The sequence below is a fragment of the Pan paniscus genome, chromosome 11, assembly GCF_029289425.2.
Source record: "Pan paniscus chromosome 11, NHGRI_mPanPan1-v2.0_pri, whole genome shotgun sequence".
Taxonomy (NCBI): domain Eukaryota; kingdom Metazoa; phylum Chordata; class Mammalia; order Primates; family Hominidae; genus Pan; species Pan paniscus.
The window spans coordinates 5976522-5996840 of NC_073260.2; the positions used below are offsets into that span (position 1 = coordinate 5976522).

Genomic DNA, 20319 nt, shown 5'->3' on the forward strand with positions numbered 1-20319 from the left:
AGGACCCCCGGGTTCAACTTAGGAGCTGCAGGCCGACACTGGCCAGGGCGCGGGCCCCTTGCCGCCCTCGGTCGGAACCGCCGGCCGCAGCTCCAGGGTTGCGACCGTTACCCCACGGAGCCCCCGCCTCCCGGCAGGGAACACTTGGCACCTGGTACTTCTCCATGGGCTCTCCGGGGGACCCTGGGCCTCGCTCCCCCTGCGTGGGGCGCCTGCGATTGGACCCTGGCCCAAGCATGATCAGTAGCGACCGCGTACGGGCGAGCGTCCACCCCTGGCCCCACCCCGCGTGGGTCAGTGGGACCCGCGGGACCCTCCCCGCCCGAACGGCGCCCTCGAGGCACTCAGGCGTCCCTCCCGCGCGCTGGCCCCAGACCCCCCAGGTCCCCGCCCCCTTAAAAGGGACGCGTTCCGCCGGGCCGGGAGGGACCGCAGGGCCTGCGCGCGGCGGGCGGGGCCTCCAGCGTGAGAGGCGTGGCGTCGAGCGCGGCGGGCGTGGCTTCGAGCGGATGGGTCGGGAGGCTGGGGATGGCGCGTGGCCCCTTTAAGACGCGCCAGGGCGGGCCCGGGCGGCGCGCGGCCCCTTTAAGGCTTGGCCTACGTGGCAGCCGCTGGAGCCGCAGCCGACGCGGAGCGAGGCCGGCCGCCGGGCACTTCCTGTGGAGGCCGCAGCGGGTGCGGGCGCCGACGGGCGAGAGCCAGCGAGCGAGCGAGCGAGCGAGCCGAGCCGAGCCTCCCGCCGTCGCCATGGGCCAGAACGACCTGATGGGCACGGCCGAGGACTTCGCCGACCAGGTGCGGCCTGCGGACTCCTCCCCCGGCCCCGGTCCCGACCCAGGCCGCCCGGGCTGCTCCGGAGTCGGCCTCCCAGCGCAGGGCGCCAGGCCCGGGCCGCCCCCTGACTCCTTGTTCCCACAGAGGGACCCCCCCGCCTGGGCCCTATGTCCCGGCTGGACAGCCCCAAACCCGGCCTCCGGGCCCAGTCTCCTCTGCCCGCTGGGCCGCTCCCGGAGCCCGGGCCTCGGCGCCCTGCCTGGCTAGCCGCCCCCACCCTCCAGCCAGCCCGGGGCGCGGGCTGTGGGGGTTTCTTCCCGGGCCGGCGGCGCGAGTCCTGGCGTTGGGTCGGGTCTGAGGCTCGCGGGGAGCGCCTCGGCGTTTGGAGCTGCTGGGGGGGGTCCCCGCACGTTTTTCCTCTCACTGGGGCTCCCGGAGGCGGGTTGGGAGCTCGGCGACGAACAGGGGCCGGGGGTCCTCCCAGAGGAAAGGGGGCGCGCTGGCGTGCGCCCCAGCTACAGGAAGCCACAGCACTTTCTCCTTTTCTCTTTCCCAGATGTGCTGGACTCTTGGGGTCCCTTTGACCCTGTCTGCTTGTCTCCCTCCCCGTTTGGACTCTGCCCTGGGCTGGATTGAGTGGGGACCTGTACACAGCCTGGGAGGAGGGGAAGCCTATCTCCCTGATAGTCTCCTTCCAGAAGTGTCCAGGTGGCATTCTGAGCAACAGGGAAGCCTTTGAAACAGGCGGTTGGGTAACTGTTGAGAGCATTCGGAAACTGGGTGGACAGGATCCGATCCTACAAAGTGAAGGGACACAACTCCCTTCCCTCTTTCTTGATTAAGCTTGACAAAACAAAAAAACAAAAACAAAAGGTGGTGGTGGTTACGCAGATTTATGCCTTTTACTTCTAAAAGAATCCCGTTATGTCGACAAATTAACAGCCTTATCCCCGCAGGGAGAGCCTTGTGTGGCCCACTTGCCGTTTTTTCCTCAGTTTACTTAATGTGTTCGTGTGGCTTTGCTAGAGTTTTAAGTAGTGATGGTTAAATTTTTAAATTTTTCTGGAGGTGGTAGTGAGTCATCAAACTCTGAGGCCTAGACTTATTGGAAGGCTTGTATATGTGTGGTTTAAAAAAAAAAGAAAAGCGTAAGTGACCGTTTTCTGATCAGCTATTGAGCTCTTCCGTTCCTCCTGGGGGGTGATCTCTTTCTAGTGTGACCTCACCATCGGTTCTCATTGCAACACTTTCTGTGAGCCAATATTTTAAATTTGGGGGGAAAAGTAATCAACTTGACGAAGCATTTTTTCCCTAAGATTCTGATTTTGTGCTTAAAGACACAATTTTGTTTATTTTTATTTATTTATTTTTTCTTTGAGATGGTGTTTTGACCTTGTTGCCCAGGCTGGAGTGCAATGGTGTGATCTCAGCACACCACAACCTCCAACTCCTGGGTTCAAGCGATTCTCCTGCCTCAGCCTCCCGAGTAGCTGGGATTACAGGCATGCACCGTCACACCCAGCTAATTTTGTATTTTTTTTTTTTTTAGTAGAAACAGGGTTTCTCCATGTTGGTCAGGCTGGTCTCGAACTCCCGACCTCAGGTGGTCTGCCCACCTCGGCCTCCCAAAGTGCTGGGATTACAGGCGTGAGCCACGGCACCCAGCCTTTAAAGACACAATTTTAAAAACAATTCATATCAAAAGCTCTCAAGAACCAGGTAGACCTTTTAGGTTTGTCAGTTTTCATTGACATAATTTATAGTGACCCATTTATATTTCTCCAAGTCGCAACTCCCTAAGAAGATGGCTCCTCATAGCTGAGGGAAGGATGAGAGCTACATACACTCGCTCTTTGTCCTGGAAAACCTGGATTTGCAAGTGAATTTCATAACCAAATCTAGATCAAATGTCTCCAGTCAAGCTGCTGCCCACTAGCAAATGACAGACTCTCCTATTGACAAAAAAAAGTTCCCAGTGTCTTCACATACTATTTTCTTCTTTTTTTTTTTTTTTTTTTTTTTGAGACAGAATTTCGCTCAGGCTGGAGTGCAATGGTGCGATCTCGGCTCACTGCAACCCCCGCCTCCCGGATTCAAGCAATTCTCCTGCCTCAGCCTCCCGAAGTAGCTGGGATTACAGGCGCCTGCCACCACGCCCAGCTAATTTTTTTGTATTTTTAGTTGAGACGGGGTTTCCCCATGTTGGCCAGGCTGGTCTCGAACTCCCGACCTCAGGTGGTCCGCCTGCCTTAGCCTCCCAAAGTGCTGGGATTACAGGCGTGAGCCACCCTGCCCCACCTTTTCTTCATGTTTTGTTATTATGTTTCTTTGGAGACAGAGTCTTACTTTGTCACCCAGGCTGGAGTGCAGTGGCGCAATCTCATCTCACTGCAACCTCCGCCTCCCGGGTTCAAGCTATCCTCCTGCCTCAGCCTCCTGAGTAGCTGAGATGACAGGCGCACGCCACCACGCCCCGCTAATTTTTGTGTTTTTAGTTGAGACAGCGTTTTGCCATGTTGTCATGTTGTCCAGGCTGGTCTCAAACACCCGACCTCAGGTGATCCGCCTTGGCCTCCTAAAGTTCTGGGATTACATGCCTGAGCCACCGCGCCCAGCCTTCATCATGTATTCTGTTATGTTTTAAATGAAAGAAGCAGTAGCTTGGAACTGGAAAGGCTCTTGAGGGGGCACAGAGTTGACCTCTCCCAGGTTACTGAGGGGAGGCCAAACCTGCTCAGGCTCCTAGACTTGCCTGTGACCAAGACCAAGAAAAGCCGGGTCTTGGTCCCCAGCGCCCCCAGCCCCTGGTGTTGCTCTTCTGGCACAAGTCAAGGGAAGAGCACTAGCGGGTAAAGGGGCTGCTCACATACAAAACCCAAGTGGGTTAGGACCATACCTGTAAGGCACCATATCTGTAAGGCAGTGCAGGCTGCCGCCGTCAGATGATCTCCTTAGAGTCCGTCTAGGTGGTGGCAGAGCATGGCTGCGGGAGCTTCCATGCCCTTTTGTGGGCAGCTTGGGAGGGCAGCTACTTGTACTCGCCCAAACCCCAATCAGACAGATGCAGGCAAGTAAACAGGGTTCGAAGTCAAAATATGGCTTCTTGTGGACAGAATCTGACCAAGCCCAGGTGGGGCTTTGTTTCTCTTTATCTACATAGTACTTAAAGCTGCCAGACCAGGCTTTTACATGAAAATGACCTAATTAGAAGCCGATAGAGGATTATCGTGGAAGTCACTGATCAGATAAAGTGACACATCCATTTTTTCACATCTTCAGAAAACAAGAGCAAAACTGAAGTGACAAGATTTGACCAGAAAGTGTGGGCTGCTGAAAGCAAGACCTAAGTAAGCTTAGTTTCCCAGGCCCAGTGTCTTCCAATATTATGACAATGACATTAAGTCTTTCACTGGGCCGGGTCCATGATAGACATTCCTTTTGTGAACTTCTTGACTGCAGGAGGTTGGCCAGAGCGTCTCCATCTTCAGATGGGCAGAGGGAGGTTGGCTAGCCGCACTGGCTTGTGGTGGCCTGGAGACTGAGTCCGCATCCTGTTACCCCAAAGGCTGGGTTCCTCACTGCTTGGTTGACTGTGATCTTTCCTTCTGGCCTGCAGAGGCTGGTCCACGGGGACGAGCAGTCTGGTTAGTTTCTGCTGGCAGGCTCCCCACAGTTGCATCTCTTGTCTCTCTGCCTCTGGCATCAAGCTCCTTGCTCTGGCAGCCAGGGACAGTGTACTCTTGCTCCCGGGAGCCATGCTCTATAGAAACTGCTGAGACGTGCTCTATGCAGGAGCTGGGCATTTGGAAGCCATGGGAAGGGGCCAGAAACTAATGAACTCAGCAATCCAAACTAATGTCCATGCCTGCAGCTGCTCCTCATTGCCTTTTAGACGCTCTGCAAAATGTAGCTTCTAAGCAGTTTATACCCATAAACAGCAATATTAGCACTTAATGGGTTCTGCCTGGTGGCTCATCACCAAGGTGACAGAAAAGCTGCATGGGGCCTTCCTCTCCAGTGTGACCTTCGGTGTTTTTAACCTGTTCTCAAGAGTGGCAGAGATAGTCCTGGGCCCTAGGAGCTGGCCTTGGCCCTAGTTGAAGTGCTGGGGAAGCAAGGATAGGCCTGAGGACCCCTGAACCTGCAGGTGGCACAGGCACTGTGAGGCTCCTGATGAACACCGTGCTGGTGACTGGTGTGGCAAAGTCCTGGTGACAGTGGCAGGCTCTGTCATACCCTGCCCTATATCATGAAGGAGTGGGGAGAGAAGGCAAAGAGGAGCTGACTCATTTTTCTTTGCGCGATGATCTTAACGGGAGGTTAAAACTCACTCTTTAGGGGAGTGCGGGCGAGGAGCAGAGGAGGTTGTGGTTAGCGGGGCTCCTCCCAGAACATGGGGCCCAGTCGTTCTCAGTTACCTCTTTCCTATAGTTGGGATTTTGATCACACAGTTTTTTAGTAAAGCCAGGCCATCATCTCCCACACTGGGCTGGCGACATCTTTTCTGGCCCTGCAGTGTGCGGTGTGAACCTATAGAGCAGCATGGGAGCGGGGCTCGGGGAAGTTCTGGAGCTGCAGTGAGCCAGTGAGCTCGAGCCAGCTCTGACAGGCTGATGTGAGGGAAGCCGCTGGGCCGCAGGTGCTTGTTTCTAGGATGTGTGGGACCTGAGTTGGGCTTTGAACGAGGCAGCCCCAGTCCTTGGTGATCAAGGAAATCTGACCTGCCTTTTTCGTTGATGTTCTCATTCACCACGAATTTGCAAGCTGCTTTCCTCAATTTCTTTCTGTCCTGAGTGTGAAGAGAAAGTGGAGTTTTCTCTGTGGCGTGGGAGCTGCAGGTGGCTGTGACAGTGATCACTGGATGCCCAGGAAGTCATCTCAGGGTGGATATAATTAATTACATTTCTAAAATCCCCTTCAGTCGTCTAAAATAACCACCCCTTTGAGAGAAATCTCAGTCTTCCTGTTAAGCCCCTCAGATGCTGTCACTGCTTATGAACCATATCCTGCTTGATGGCGCGGTTCTCGGAGAGACTTAATGAGAAGCTTGGCCACAGAGGTGAGCTAACTGTCATCTTCCTCCTGCAGCCTGCCAGGTCAACAGCCACCTCTGGCTCTGCTGTCGCAGTTCTCTAATGGGGGGGAGGGGGACTGTCACAAGTTTTATGTGCTCGCCGTGTTTACACAGGTCACTTGTGTGCTGGCTACCAGCAATGGCCTTAGTGCCTGCAGTGTGGCTGCTCTTGTCTGTCCTGGGGTGCTGTGTGTCCTGCCTGTGTTGGGGGCTCTTCTCTGCTGTGCTGATGGGACACTGGCTCTGGGATGTGTTCTAGAGTGGCATGACATGGTTCCAGTGGCCAAGTTGAAGTAGTTGTGACCAACATGCATGTAGGAAATAAGGTTAATGTTGGGCCTTGTCTTTAAACGTGGCTTTTTCAGTGTTCAGTCCAAACAGATGCTCATTAAATGGTGGCCGGTTTAAAGGAGACTGCATCAGCCTGACTTCAGCCTTCAGTGTGGACCAGGCTTGCCTTTCAAAACCAGGACAGCCAAGCAGTAGGTGTGCTCAGTTCAGAAGGCAGTACCTAAATTTTTGCATATTTTTCCCCAAAGCCAAGAGCTGTGTCTGTTTCGTCACCATGTTTGCGCAGGGAAGGAGGTGTGAATTGCCTGTCCCACCTTCTCTCTCTTTTTTGCTCTTTAATCCTCTTGACCCAGACACTCAAATTAAGAGTCGCAGACTCATCAACGAGACTTTTAAACACTGCCTCAATCTCGTGGGCTGTGCACGTAGATGAGCATGTTAAATGCAGGTCCTGCAACTGGGGGAGGCTTAGACCGCAGCCCATGGCTGGGCTGGTTTGCTCATCTCAGGCCAGTGAGTGGCTCACAGCTCTCATTTTAGAAGCAAGTCAGAACACCTCTGGTGTCTGTCTTGGGTGTGGATTGCAGTCTACCTCTCTGCTGCTGTTGGGGTCCACGCCCCACACCCCGCCCTGGGAGTCCCACCACGGCTCCGTCTCATCTCAGAGGTCTGGACAGCCTCCTGTTGAGCTCTTCCTTCCCAGTGGTTGCTTTTCCCCAGGTTCAGATGAGATAAAGGCTTGTGTCCTTGCTGGGGCTTCCCAGCTGGGCCACGATGTGAGGCCATTCCTTGAGAGCAGTGGCACATCGTGTGCCACGGTGGTGTGCTCTCTCTCTTCCATGGAGTGTGGGTGATTACACTGTTGCTGGGCATTTAGAGAGCAACGGGGCCATGAGGCAGAACCTGGGGAGGGTGTGTGGCGTCACCTTTCCCACCACCCAGTGTGATGCAGGTTGCGTCACACTGTGCACATGGGCATCTTGTGCTGGTTCTCTGCATTGGCCCTAAAATTCACAGGGGAGTATTTGGGGCCTTTTTAAAAATAAAAAGTGAAACAAGGTCTTCCTCCTAGTAAAGTTGGAAAGCATCTTACCAACCATTAGTTCAGGTGGCCTCACTCTACTGTAGGATAGTAGAGCCACTCTCAAAAAAGTAACTGGGCGTGTCCAGGTCACACAGTGTGCTGGCTGGACGGTACCAGGGCAGGATGAGATCACAGGGCCTCAGAACCTCCACCTGCACTTCATCTCCCAAACCCACTTGGTGATTCTCTGGGTATCTGTCGGTCACTGTGATTTCTCCCATCACTTCCGTGGAGTCAAAGGCTGAGTAAATGTGTGCAGAACTGACACTGCAGGGCGCGGTGGGTTTGGGGAGAATGGCCACCTGGCTTTGTAATCTCTGCCTCCATTCTCTGCCACATGGGAGCCAATCTGCAGTGCTGACCTAGTCAGGGCCCCACCTGACAGGCTGGAGGGTGACCTGAACACCCAGGGGCGTGGTAACTGAGATGGGCAGCTTCAGCAGTGTCTAGGACTTTGAAGCAACTTTAAAAAATGCTGAAAAATAAGAAACACGCACATCTTTGTTCCAACAGTAGGTTTAGTCAGCCCTAGGAGGCCTGTGCAGCTGACGTTCGCTCGCCTCCCGTGGGGGTCAGCCTCTCGGGTGCTCTTTAGACTCTGGCTTCCCAACATGCGTTCGTGGATGGGTCCCCTGATCTTTCTCCGAAGGACTTGCTGTGTTACAGTATTTCTTTCACTTTATATCTCAGTTGTGCATGGGTGATAAGAGAAAAGTGCATGGGGTGAACCTGCGTGACATTTGTACCTGGCATCCGATAGTGCATGTTGGCTACCTAACCCAGCTGTCATAAATGACCTGACTCACAGCACAGCAGGAAGTCATAAATGTTTTCTTTCCCTTTGACATTTGACAGTGATTTCACACACTTGCGTTTCATTGCTGTTGAAACGGCTGTCCATCCCATTTGTTAGTGTGTTTTAATTTGCTCGAGATTATGCAGGCTTTGACAAAATCCCAGCGCTTTCTAGCCATTAGCGGTACCAGCTTCATGCTGCGCTGACAGTTGCTGCACACACAGTCCCCACGTCAGATCCTGAGCTTGCAGGGGAGAGCTCCATCGGGCCGGGAAGCGCCAGCCCTGGTTTGCAACAGCACACATGCGCTGTCCAGAGCCTGGGGCTTCCTCCTGCTGCTCTGGAGATTTTCGGATAACTGTAAACGTGATCTTACTATTCAGTCAACCATGTGGCCCTCTAGGCATGGCACCCTGGCTGTCACCTAAGCCAACCCTTGTTCTGTCAGGGTACTCTGGGCGTCACTGGGCAGGCTGGGAGGTCCAGGCCCTTGGCACCTCAGCCATGTGTGACCTGCAGGCTGGGGTCAAGTCTTGGCATTGCACCATCAGGTCTGCGAAGCCTAGGGGAACCCCTTCCCGCTGGGTTTAATATAGCCATTTGTAAGGTGAGGGGTTGGACCAGAGCAGCGGAGATGCCTGGCAAAGTGCAGTGGTGCCTCAGGAGGGAGGCTGCTGCTGGCATGTCGTGGGCAGACATGTCATGCGTCATAGCCTGCAGCACCCAGGATGACCCACGGCAAAGAGTGGCCTGGCCTCAGATGCCAGTAGTGCTGAGGTGCAGAAACGTTGGATAGATGACCTCTAAGTGCCTTTTCAGATGTCATTCTGTGATTCCAACTTGTAAATGCCTTTGACCGAAAAGAGCAGCTCTGTGTCTTGTGGCAGTGCCACCTTGGAAGACTGTAGTTGCCTGCCGAGGCACTGGGGGAAATCACGGTAGCAGAGTTTTAGGGCTGCTGCCCTATAGGATCTGCCCCAGAGGGCCTAACGTCAAGTCATGCATCTCCGGGACTGATCCTTGGATTGTTGCATGTGTCCAGACTCACAAGGTAGCGCTCAGGAGCAAGCGCTGAGAGCCCCCTAGTCTGCCCTGGGAAGGCACCAGGGCTGACAAGAGCTCTTGCCTTCCACAGCGTCTATTCCTCACACACCCCGCCCAAGGACGTGCCTGGCAGCGGCCTGGTGCTCCCTGCCGCAGCCACCTCACCCTTGGGTTTCTGTGGCCCTGCAGTTCCTCCGTGTCACAAAGCAGTACCTGCCCCACGTGGCGCGCCTCTGTCTGATCAGCACCTTCCTGGAGGACGGCATCCGTATGTGGTTCCAGTGGAGCGAGCAGCGCGACTACATCGACACCACCTGGAACTGCGGCTACCTGCTGGCCTCGTCCTTCGTCTTCCTCAACTTGCTGGGACAGCTGAGTGAGTGGCTCTGCGGGTGGTCAGGATTCACTGGGCCTCTTGTTCCATGATCGTTAGCAGTTGGGAGGCTGTGTGTGAACTCGGGGGTCTCCTGGACTGCTGTCCCCCCTCCATTCCCCTCTTCTCCAGCTCAGCTGTGCCAGGCCAGGAGTCCAGTTCTGCAAGCCTTGGTGGGGACGCTTAGTCTCTAGCCCTGAGCTCACTGCTTTAGAGCTTGCTAAGGAAATAGGACATGGTCCCTGTCAGGGACCCAAAGCAGGAGATGCTGGAGTCTGGCTGGCACTCCACAGTAGAGCGGTTAATTGCCTACCTCAAGTGGGTGGCTGACTTGGGAGCTGATTGTGGGAAACAGCCCATTCTTTATGACGGCAAGGGCTCCACTTTCTGGTGTTTGTGATAAGTCTAGTCAGCTTACCATGTGTGGTCCTTGCCTATCATTAATTCTTCCAGAAGTTGTCTTTTGCTTGGGTAGGTGGTTTGGCTGCCTCTGGACCTAAGGGCCAGGTGAGGTAGCAGTGTATCAAGACAGTGCTTCCCGCCAGCACCCACCCTCAGGCCCCCTAACCCTTGTCCTTCTCTCCAGCTGGCTGCGTCCTGGTGTTGAGCAGGAACTTCGTGCAGTACGCCTGCTTCGGGCTCTTTGGAATCATAGCTCTGCAGGTACACGGGCTGCGTGGTCGGGGCTCCCTTCTCTTTGCTCTGGTGGAGCAGAGCTTCTGAAAAGACATCCTTGAGGGTTCAGTGTCACTCCCCCTTCAGCCCCCTGCATGTCTCTGACTGCCTGGAGCTCCTTTCTCTTCTGGGGAAGTCGTGAGCCCAAGCAGGGCTGTAGAGGCAGGTCATTCGGTACTGGGCCATCTTTTGTCCCATTTCTATGATTACCGTGACAAGGGAAGTCTCGAGCTTGGCTGCAGCCAGGATGCTGTCTTGTTATCACGTTGCTTCATAAAGAAGAATACTTGGTTATTCAGAATGAAATGCTGGGAACAGAATATCTGAATCCACATCAGTGGTCTCAGAATCACTTTGTTCTCTGGAACATCATAGCACATTTCTTGAGAAATACAGAACCACATTTTTGAGCTTAGATCTGTCCTCGGTCTCCTACAATGGTTTTGTGTGTTTTAGACTCCAGCTGACATTGGAGAGACGGCCTAATGTATTATGAAGTCTGTGGAAATGCCTTTGGAAAGGCTGAGACTCAAGTATCTCTCTCTTCTTTCCCCTCAGACGATTGCCTACAGCATTTTATGGGACTTGAAGTTTTTGATGAGGTACGTGCATTCTGGTTGGTTTTAGTTGGTTTTAGTATACGCTCCTCCTACAGGTTGAGCATTGCAAATCCAAAGTCTGAAATGCTCCAAAATGGGAAAAATCTTGGGCACCAACATGACGCTTAAAGGAAGTGCTCATTGGAGCATTTCAGGTTTTGGATTTTCAGATTTGGGATGCTCAGCCAATAAGTATATAATGCAAATATACCAAAATCTGAAACACTTTGGGTCCTAAGCATTTCAGGTTAAGGATACTCAATCTGTATTTCTAAACTCAGTTAACTGTTGGTTTGAGTAGACTTCTCTGGGTCTAAACCAAGCTTGTCCAGCCTGTGGTCCACGGGGTGAACACGGCCCAACACAAACTCATAAACTTTCTTAAAACATTGAGAGTTTTTTTTGTGATTTTTAAGTTTTATTTTTTAGCTCATCAGCTATCATTAGCATTAGTTTATTTTATGTGTGGCCAAGACAGTTCTTCCAGGGTAGCCCAGGGAAGCCAAAAGATTGGACCCCCCTGTCTAAATTGTGCCTCTTAGAAACAGGTTCTGAAGAGGATGTTGCAGAGCCCCTAGAATAGTAGAGACTGAAGCAGTCTCTTCTGACCCTTATTTCACGGGTGTGGGGACTCAGGGTCTGAGTGGAGGACAGACCTGACCACGGGGACCCAGCTGGTCAACACTGAAGCTGTGACTAGGACTCGGTTGTGTGTGTGTTCAGGTAGCCTGTCACTGTCGAGTTGTAAAGATACCTCTGTCTCTTGAGCTATGTAAGGTTTTACATGGGTGTAACTCGAGTCTGAGGTCCTGTGTGCATGCCTGCCTGGTCCTGCTTGGCAGATAACTGGGTTTGGAGAAAGGGAAGTAAGGGCCTTCTTATACTGGCAGCAAGGTCTCCCTGCACCTGGTCTCACAGACAGGCCAGATCCTGGTGAGGCTTAGCTTCCAGCCCACATATCTGTTCCTCAGGAACCTGGCCCTGGGAGGAGGCCTGTTGCTGCTCCTAGCAGAATCCCGTTCTGAAGGGAAGAGCATGTTTGCGGGCGTCCCCACCATGCGTGAGAGCTCCCCCAAACAGTACATGCAGCTCGGAGGCAGGGTCTTGCTGGTTCTGATGTTCATGACCCTCCTTCACTTTGACGCCAGCTTCTTTTCTGTAAGTATTCCTACTTGCCTGAACCGGTCTGGTTTCCTGTCCTTTAGAGAGAATGCTGTCCTTCCCCCATCCCCTCCCTGCTCACCCCTCCCTGGTTGGGTACTAACCACAGCCTGGGGGAGCTGCTCAAATGGAGCAAACTTTTTTTTTTTTTTTTTTTGAGACGGAGTCTTGCTCTGTCCCCCAGGCTGGAGTGCAGTGCGTGACCTCGGCTCACTGCAAGTTCCCCCTCCCGGGTTCACGCCATTCTCCTGCCTCAGCCTCCTGAGCAGCTGGGACTACAGGCGCCTGCCAACACGCCTGGCTAATTTTTTGTATTTTTAGTAGAGACAGGGTTTCACCGTGTTAGCCAGGATGGTCTCGATCTCCTGACCCCTCGTGATCTGCCTGTCTCAGCCTCCCAAAGTGCTGGGATTACAGGCGTGAGCCACCGTGCTCGGCGGAGCAAACTTTTTGATCCCATTAAAACAGACCAAAACATCGTCAGTCTCTTGTGTGTCAAGCCTTCTTTCCAGCAAGTGAAGGCCAGAACCTCTGACCTTGGTGGAGTGTGCTTGGCCCTTGGTTGGCCAAGGCTCTCCACCCGGGCTCCCCTTACTCTTCTTTCTTTCCTCACTGTTCGTATCTTTCTCAAGTGATTCCTGTGTGTCAGGTGTCAGGGGCAGGCCTCCAGGAGCTTCCAGAGCACACCTCCGGAGCTGACTGAGAGCCCTGGCCGGGTAGTGTCCAGGAAGAGCTCCTGGCGCCATGGAGAGAGGAGAGAGGATGTTTCTGGCCTGGATGGCTGGGTGGGCCAAGAAGCACTTGGGAATTTAGTTATGGATTAGAGATTCATCTTGGTAAATCACAGCCTGTTACTAGTTGGGAACTTCAGTCTTCCCCAAACCTTCCACATTTCAAAGCTGGTGCTTTATTGCCTCCTGCCTCCCCCCGGCTTTTATCTCCCTACTTGCACCAGCAGCCGTCTCAGCAGTAGCTACATCAGCCTGATGGATAGAGACTTCATGACATGCAGCAGCTGGAACTTTTGTTGATAAAGCATCTCTTTTCCTCACGTTTATTTTGAATTTCTTACGTTTCAACCTATGCAGATTGTCCAGAACATCGTGGGCACAGCTCTGATGATTTTAGTGGCCATTGGTTTTAAAACCAAGCTGGCTGCTTTGACTCTTGTTGTGTGGCTCTTTGCCATCAACGTATATTTCAACGCCTTCTGGACCATTCCAGTCTACAAGCCCATGCATGACTTCCTGAAATACGACTTCTTCCAGACCATGTCGGTGATCGGGGGCTTGCTCCTGGTGGTGGCCCTGGGCCCTGGGGGTGTCTCCATGGATGAGAAGAAGAAGGAGTGGTAACAGTCACAGATCCCTACCTGCCTGGCTAAGACCCGTGGCCGTCAAGGACTGGTTCGGGGTGGATTCAACAAAACTGCCAGCTTTTATGTATCCTCTTCCCTTCCCCTCCCTTGGTAAAGGCACAGATGTTTTGAGAACTTTATTTGCAGAGACACCTGAGAATCGATGGCTCAGTCTGCTCTGGAGCCACAGTCTGGCGTCTGACCCTTCAGTGCAGGCCAGCCTGGCAGCTGGAAGCCTCCCCCACGCCGAGGCTTTGGAGTGAACAGCCCGCTTGGCTGTGGCATCTCAGTCCTATTTGAGTTTTTTTGTGGGGGTACAGGAGGGGGCCTTCAAGCTGTACTGTGAGCAGATGCATTGGTATTATCATTCAAAGCAGTCTCCCTCTTATTTTTAAGTTTACATTTTTAGCGGAAACTACTAAATTATTTTGGGTGGTTCAGCCAAACCTCAAAACAGTTAATCTCCCTGGTTTAAAATCACACCAGTGGCTTTGATGTTGTTTCTGCCCCGCATTGTATTTTATAGGAATAGTGAAAACATTTAGGGACACCCAAAGAATGATGCAGTATTAAAGGGGTGGTGGAAGCTGCTGTTTATGATAAAAGTCATCGGTCAGAAAATCAGCTTGGATTGGTGCCAAGTGTTTTATTGGGTAACCCCTGGGAGTTTTAGTAGCTTGAGGCAGGGCGGAGGGGCAAGAAGTCCTTGGGGAAGCTGCTGGTCTGGGTGCTGCTGGCCTCCAAGCTGGCAGTGGGGAGGGCTAGTGAGACCGCACAGGGGTAGCCCCAGCAGCAGCACCCTGCAAGCCAGCCCGGCCAGCTGCTCCTCGGACCAGCTTGCGGAGCCGTAGCCGCTGTGGGCAGGGGGTGTGGCAGGAGCTCCCAGCACTGGAGACCCACGGACTCAACCCAGTTACCTCACATGGGGCCTTTTCTGAGCAAGGTCTCGAAAGCGCAGGCCACCCTGGCTGAGCAGCACCGCCCTTTCCCAGCTGCACTCGCCCTGTGGACAGCCCCGACACACCACTTTCCTGAGGCTGTCGCTCACTCAGATTGTCCATTTGCTATGCCAAATGCAGCCAAAATTCCTTTTTACAATTTGTGATGCCTTACCGATTTGATCTTAATCCTGTATTTAAAGTTTTCTAACACTGCCTTATACTGTGTTTCTCTTTTTGGGGGGACTTAACTGCTTGTTGCTCCCTGTCGTCTGCACCATAGTAAATGCCACAAGGGTGGTGGAACACCTCTCTGGCCCCTAGACCTATCTGGGGACAGGCTGGCTCAGCCTGTCTCCAGGGCTGCTGCGGACCAGCCCCGAGCCTGCCTCCCTCTTGGCCTCTCGTCCGTTGGCTCTGCAGGGCAGGGGTGAGGCAGGTTTCTGCTCGTAAGTGCTTTTGGAAGTCACCTACCCTGAGGAGGGGGCACCTTTTTAACACAGCCGAGCTAGTCCCAACGCGTTTGCAAATCTTCCCCTGGTAGCCTACTTCCTTACCCCCGAATATTGGTAAGATCGAGCAATGGCATCAGGACATGGGTTCTCTTCTCCTGTGATCATTCAAGTGCTCACTGCATGAAGACTGGCTTGTCTCAGTGTTTCAACCTCACCAGGGCTGTCTCTTGGTCCACACCTCGCTCCCTGTTAGTGCCGTATGACAGCCCCCATCAAATGACCTTGGCCAAGTCACGGTTTCTCTGTGGTCAAGGTTGGTTGGCTGATGGGTGGAAAGTAGGGTGGACCAAAGGAGGCCACGTGAGCAGTCAGCACCAGTTCTGCACCAGCAGCGCCTCCGTCCTAGTGGGTGTTCCTGTTTCTCCTGGCCCTGGGTGGGCTAGGGCCTGATTCGGGAAGATGCCTTTGCAGCGAGGAGAGGATAAGTGGGATCTACCAATTGATTTTGGCAAAACAAGTTCTAAGATTTTTTTGCTTTATGTGGGAAACAGATCTAAGTCTCATTTTATGCTGTATTTTATATCTTAGTTGTGTTTGAAAACGTTTTGATTTTTGGAAACACATCAAAATAAATAATGGCATTTGTTGTATGCAGTGTGATCCTATAGCGTTGCCCAGCCTGAATGGGGCTCCCCTCAGGATGCCAGTGAGCGAGGTTACTTCTCTAGGCTTCTCTGAAGACCACTCAGAAGCCATGTCCAGAGAGAATTAGTCCCTCAGAGTCCCTGCTGCTTCCTGGGTGTGGGGGACAGACTCCCTCAGCCCTGCCTTAGAGGACAGCAGATGTCATGAGACAAGGATAAGTGGGTAGAGAAGACACTGGGGACAGCCGATCATTCAGAGGACACACGGCTTGATCAGGAGCGGGGGAAATATCTGAAGGCTTTCTCGAAACTTCACGGCATGTGCTTTTATTAACCTGGCTGTTTACAGGAGCTGAAGCTCTTGGGTTTGCGGTGATGACTCTTGAACTTCTTTTTCAACGAGCCCAACTGCTTCTGTGGGATAAACAAAATTCTGATTACTGAGCCTTTCTGATCCCATGGAGAAGGGGCCCTGGAGTGCAGGGCTCTCCCCACCCGCACAGCCTCAGAGGTGTCGGTCAAATACCCACAGAGGCTTTCTCCACCCCCGTTTCCTTAACAGCTGCAGGATTAGACCCCCCTCAGCCGGGCCTCAGAGGAGCGCGGGGCAATGCCACACACGCATTAGGACCTTGTCCTCTTTTGGCCTTGGTCCTGCTTATCTACCAAAGGCAGGGAAGTCTCCACTCCTGCCCTGATGGCAAAGGCAAAGGTGGTGGCTAGTAATCAGGTCCCTGTGCCCAGGGGTAAGGACAAACACGCCACAGCTCATAGTCTGAGGTAGGAGGGTGTCCTCACAAACCAGTGGTCTTGACCGTGGTCCACAGAGCCTGGCTTCCACAAGGGGCTGGCTGGGAAGCAAGGGTAGGCACTCACGGCCTTCCGCCAGCCAGCGGCCTCGGCTTCTATGGTTCTTGTGTGTTGTTGGCTTGGGATTTCACTTGTGAAAAAGGTTCAGTTTTCTTTTTTTAAACAAATGGAAAACCGTCACTAGGGGAAGCCACTGCCACACTAACAGAGTGGAGGTGACAGCTCACCTTCCCGCGCTTCTGGACCAGCCCTCGGTACACGGTCGTCTCTCTCCTGCCCTCATCAGTGGCCTTCTCTCTTGGGGGCTTTGCCTTCTCATCCTCTTCGTCTGTCAAAAAGTCATCAGTGCCATCCCCATCCTCCGTGCTTCCAAGGTCCTTTCTGGTGAATAGCTCAGCTGGGAGGAACACAGGGATTGGCTGACAGTTATTTTAGGCTGAGTTCGCCGCCACCTTTGCAGGGGAGGCAGCACCACAGTCTGCTCCCTGCTGACAGGAGAGGGTCAGGGAGAAGCAGGGGCCGTTCTGCTTACGTGGGTACAGGTCTGTCATGCTGTCATCACTTGCAGCTCCCCCCTCATCACTGGATGTGGGCTCCCAGAAGGCTTCCCGCGGGCGAGGCCCGTCACCGTCCATCTGGTCCTCCCTCCTCCTCCTCCTCCTCCGGTGCACCAGGCAGGCAGGCACGTACTCCACCCCTTGCTTCTGACATTCTTCATCTGGGAGATAAGCCAGCACGTGCTGGGTACCTCCACACCCCCCACGGTCCTCTGGGCCACAGCTAACCTATGAGGCCTGCACTCGGCCAGGGCCCCACAGCCCCACCGCCCTGGACAAAAACCAGAGCAGCTGCTGGGTGCCTCAGCTCTGTTCCTACCAGGTGTGCAGGGAGGGTGGTGGGCCAGGGCTGCAGCCAGGAGGCAAGAAGATGGTACAGGTCTACGGGGCCTTTACCACCATTCATCCCCGATCTAGCCAGGCCTAGGAAGCCACGGCTAGGAGGGCACTGACCAGGCCCAAGGCCAACTGTGCCCCAGTGAGCTTGGCATGGCCTCTCAAAGGCAACTCGGGCTGGCAGTGATGGCACCCTCTCCCCAGCAGCCTGAAGTCCTCCCTCAGCACATGGGAGACCCTGTCCCGGAGGGCGGGGCTCAGCGGAGGTTGGCTGCCTGGCCTTTGCTGCCCCTTAGTGGGTGAGGACGGAGTTGGGACAAGGCTTCCATGGAAAGACCTCACTGGAGTCACCACCGTTGTCCCCTTGTATATTGGAGGGTCTGCTGGGGCTTGCCCTCCAGCCCAGCGCAGCTACCATCATCATCCCTCATGGGCTGCATGAGCCCTGCTGGGCCCTGGCCATTGATGTGGCGGCCCATCTACAGGGCTGTTTCCCTCCTTGTCTCTGCCACCCACCCCCATGGCCACGCAGCAGCCTTGTCACCACCAGAACTTGAAGGCAGAGCCCCCTTACAGCCACGTTTGGACTTCCCTGGACCACTGCCTTGTAGTGACCTCGGCGCCCCAGTCCCATCTCAGCTCCATGGTCCACCATCATAACCATTCTTCATGGGAACCCCGTGGCCCCCTGCACTTAGAGCCTTCCTGCCCACCCCTGAGCAGCTAACACACTGGCTGGAAAAAGTCCAAGCCTCAGGCTGGCAGCCCTCGTGCCTGCAAGGCCTCTGCAAGGTGCCCGCCTTCTACTTGAGAAACCCTGGTCCTGCCTTCTCAATCCACACTCATGCTTCGGGAGCGCTGGACTGCCTCTCCGCACTCATCAGAAGCCCGTAGACGCAACTTCCCATCCGCAAACCAACCTGAATCTGTCCGCTCCAGCCTCTGTCCATTTCCCTCCTTAGCTGGACTCCAGAAAGGCCTTCTGGTGACCCAGCACCTGCCTAAGGCCGGACACTGCCCTCATGGGCTGCAGCCTACGCTCCACTCTAGCCAGGTGTCCCTGCCAAGCTTCAGGTGCCTCACCAAGGTTGCCAGGGGCCTCTATGTTATCAAATCTATCATTTCTCTGTCCTCATCTTCCCTTCAGTACCACGGGAAGACTTCCAGCCTCTTCCTGGGGCTCAGGACCAGGCCTCTCTCCCTTCTCTAAACTCTCGCCGGGTGCTCGCCCAGATCCACGGTGCAACCATCTCCTTCATCCAGCACGGGTGTCCCTGTTTCAAAAGCCCGATACTTCCCTAATACACACCTTTCCTAATACAGCTCAAGCTTAAAACCTTCAAAGGGACTCTGAATTCTCCCCCCAAAACCCACCGTCTTTTCCTGGATGACCGCAGTCAAGGGGTCCTCCCTTCTCAACCATGCACACTGTCCATGCAGCCCCCGCCCAACCCTCTCCACACACCCACTGCAGTGCTCCTGGCCTGGCCTCTGGGTCATCTGGGCTGTGCACACTAGCCCAGCCAGTCCTTTGGAGCCTACCTCAGCCAACACATTTTTGCCTCAGACTTCCATGGACCCTGGCTTCTCCCTGGGGTGCTGTTCCCCCGACCCCACTGCCATCACATCCCTCCCTCAGCCTCGAGCGAATCCCTCAGCGAGTCTCCCCAGCCCTCCTGTCTCCGCAAGCCCACTCCACATCCCTTGCCCAGTTTCTTTCACACCTCGCATCGCCACGCACACTCACTCCCGAGCCTGCTTCTGGCTCTGTGCCTGCCTGCACTAAAAGCTGTGGGGTCAGGGGCCATCATCCCTCTCTTCGCTGTGCCAAAAACAGGCCTGGTGCATCAACACGGATCGCTGAAGGACGCCCTGCCTTCAAGCACGCTCCATCTGGGGCAAGGCGGGCATGCACTCAGATGGCGATGCACTGATGGCGGTCCACTGGGACTTACATTTACACAGAGCTCGCTGGTACCGCCGGCCCTGGGTGTGCCTCAGCACGTGTTCTGGGCACTTGTTGATGTGCCGCAGGGTGAGTTTGCAGAACAACTGGTGCCTACAGAGCAGAGAGACCAAATTTGTAGGGACAGTTCACAGCAAGGATTCAGACTGGTGGCTGTGTCTTGGACGCATCCCTGGACGGTCTACCATGCGGCTTGGACATCGGGCTTTTAAAGGCTCCCGGGGCAATTCCACTCTGAACCTGGGTGGGGAACCGTCTGACCCAGGCCGACTGCAGCTTCTTAATGTTTACCGGAAAAGCACGCATGGCAGCCTCACTGACTGCTCCAGAATGAGTTCATGCAAGAGGATGGCTCCACCTGGAGCAAGGGCTCAATGAATGGAAACATCGTATCTCTGTTTTGACGATTATTACAAAGCCTAGCTCCCAGCTAAATCAAAGACCCCTTCTGGGGTCAAGGGAAGAACCCAACGCTGTTCACAACCTCAGGTGACAAATCACAAGCCTCTACTCATCTGGGAAGCAGCCACACCCCACAGGACAAACCTCAGGTGAGCAAACGAGCTCACCAAGAGGCCTCGCCGCTGGGACCGCAGGTGATTCCAGCACCCGGGCGCCCACCTGGGTCCCAGGGCTCCCAACTCTGAAGGAGTAGGGGCTGCAGCACTGGCGGAGTCCTCAGGAGGAGGGGACTTTGGGGTTTACCACCCGGGACCTGTCCTCAGCAGAGCCCTCCCGGGAGGCTCCCTTAGAGGGGGCTCAGGCACCGGGGGGCACCAGCGGAGGGGCTGTCCTAATTGCCCTGGGCCTCCCCGCACCGCCGCGGACCACCTACGGGTTCTTGGTGCTGGGCACGATGTGCGGCTCGAACTCTGCATAGTCGAAGGCCGGGGAGGCGCGGACCAACCGCTGGTACTTTTTGCCGCGGGTGTAGACCTGGAGCTCCGGCAGGCGGCAGGGCAGCTCGTGACCCGTCAGGATGCACCTCACCTGCGGACGCGTGGGCGGGCAGGACGTCAGGAGGGCCAGGGCTCCGCTCCCTGGTGCCCCCCCCCTGCCGCGCCCCCTTCCCTCTCCTCCCCTGACCCCGCCGCGCCCTCTCCCCTGCCCTCCCCTCTCTCCTGCTCTCCCCTCTCCCCTGCCCTCTCCTCTCCCCTACCCTCCCCTCAGCCCCTCATCCCAACTGCGCCCTTCTCCACCACTCCGTTCCCCTCCCGCGCTGCGAACCTTGCGGGCGTCCGTCTGGAGCCGCAGGCTCGGGTGCTCCCGCAGAAAGGCCCGCACGTCAGCCGGCAACTCGCTCATGGCCGAGGCGCCCGCGGAGCAGCCCGGCGGAAGCCGCTCGCAGAACCTGGAGCCGGGGGCGGGGCTCTGGGCGGGACTCA

At 54.9% G+C, this 20319-nt stretch overlaps 3 protein-coding genes across 7 annotated transcripts in view; 1 reads left to right on the forward strand and 2 right to left on the reverse strand.

Annotated features, from left to right (window-relative positions):
- STKLD1 (serine/threonine kinase like domain containing 1) overlaps window positions 1–499 on the reverse strand; it is a 29307-nt gene extending 28808 nt beyond the window's left edge. Inside the window, exon 1 of one of the 5 annotated variants that reach the window (XM_055117502.2) lies at window positions 152–499. In XM_055117502.2, the coding sequence (XP_054973477.1) occupies window positions 152–238 (87 nt within the window). In that variant the 5' untranslated portion in view covers window positions 239–499. The remainder of the gene's footprint in view (window positions 1–151) is intronic. The other 4 variants (XM_055117501.2, XM_055117504.2, XM_003822422.5 and 1 more) reach the window with 4 other exon arrangements.
- On the forward strand, window positions 473–15271 carry SURF4 (surfeit 4). The gene is made up of 6 exons (XM_034929418.2): window positions 473–795; window positions 9253–9439; window positions 10023–10099; window positions 10670–10713; window positions 11682–11868; window positions 12960–15271. Exons 1-6 carry the CDS (start codon window positions 529–531, stop codon window positions 13224–13226), a joined length of 1029 nt encoding a protein of 342 aa, XP_034785309.2. The 5' UTR covers window positions 473–528; the 3' UTR covers window positions 13227–15271.
- Window positions 15272–15576: 305 nt separating this feature from the next.
- On the reverse strand, window positions 15577–20318 carry SURF2 (surfeit 2). Its single transcript, XM_003822427.5, has 6 exons — window positions 20162–20318; window positions 19770–19924; window positions 18924–19027; window positions 16608–16793; window positions 16303–16472; window positions 15577–15679 (listed from the first exon to the last, which is right to left on the reverse strand). The coding sequence occupies exons 1-6, from the start codon at window positions 20237–20239 to the stop codon at window positions 15596–15598; spliced, it is 777 nt and encodes a 258-aa protein (XP_003822475.1). The 5' UTR covers window positions 20240–20318; the 3' UTR covers window positions 15577–15595.
- Window position 20319: the final 1 nt, after the last annotated feature.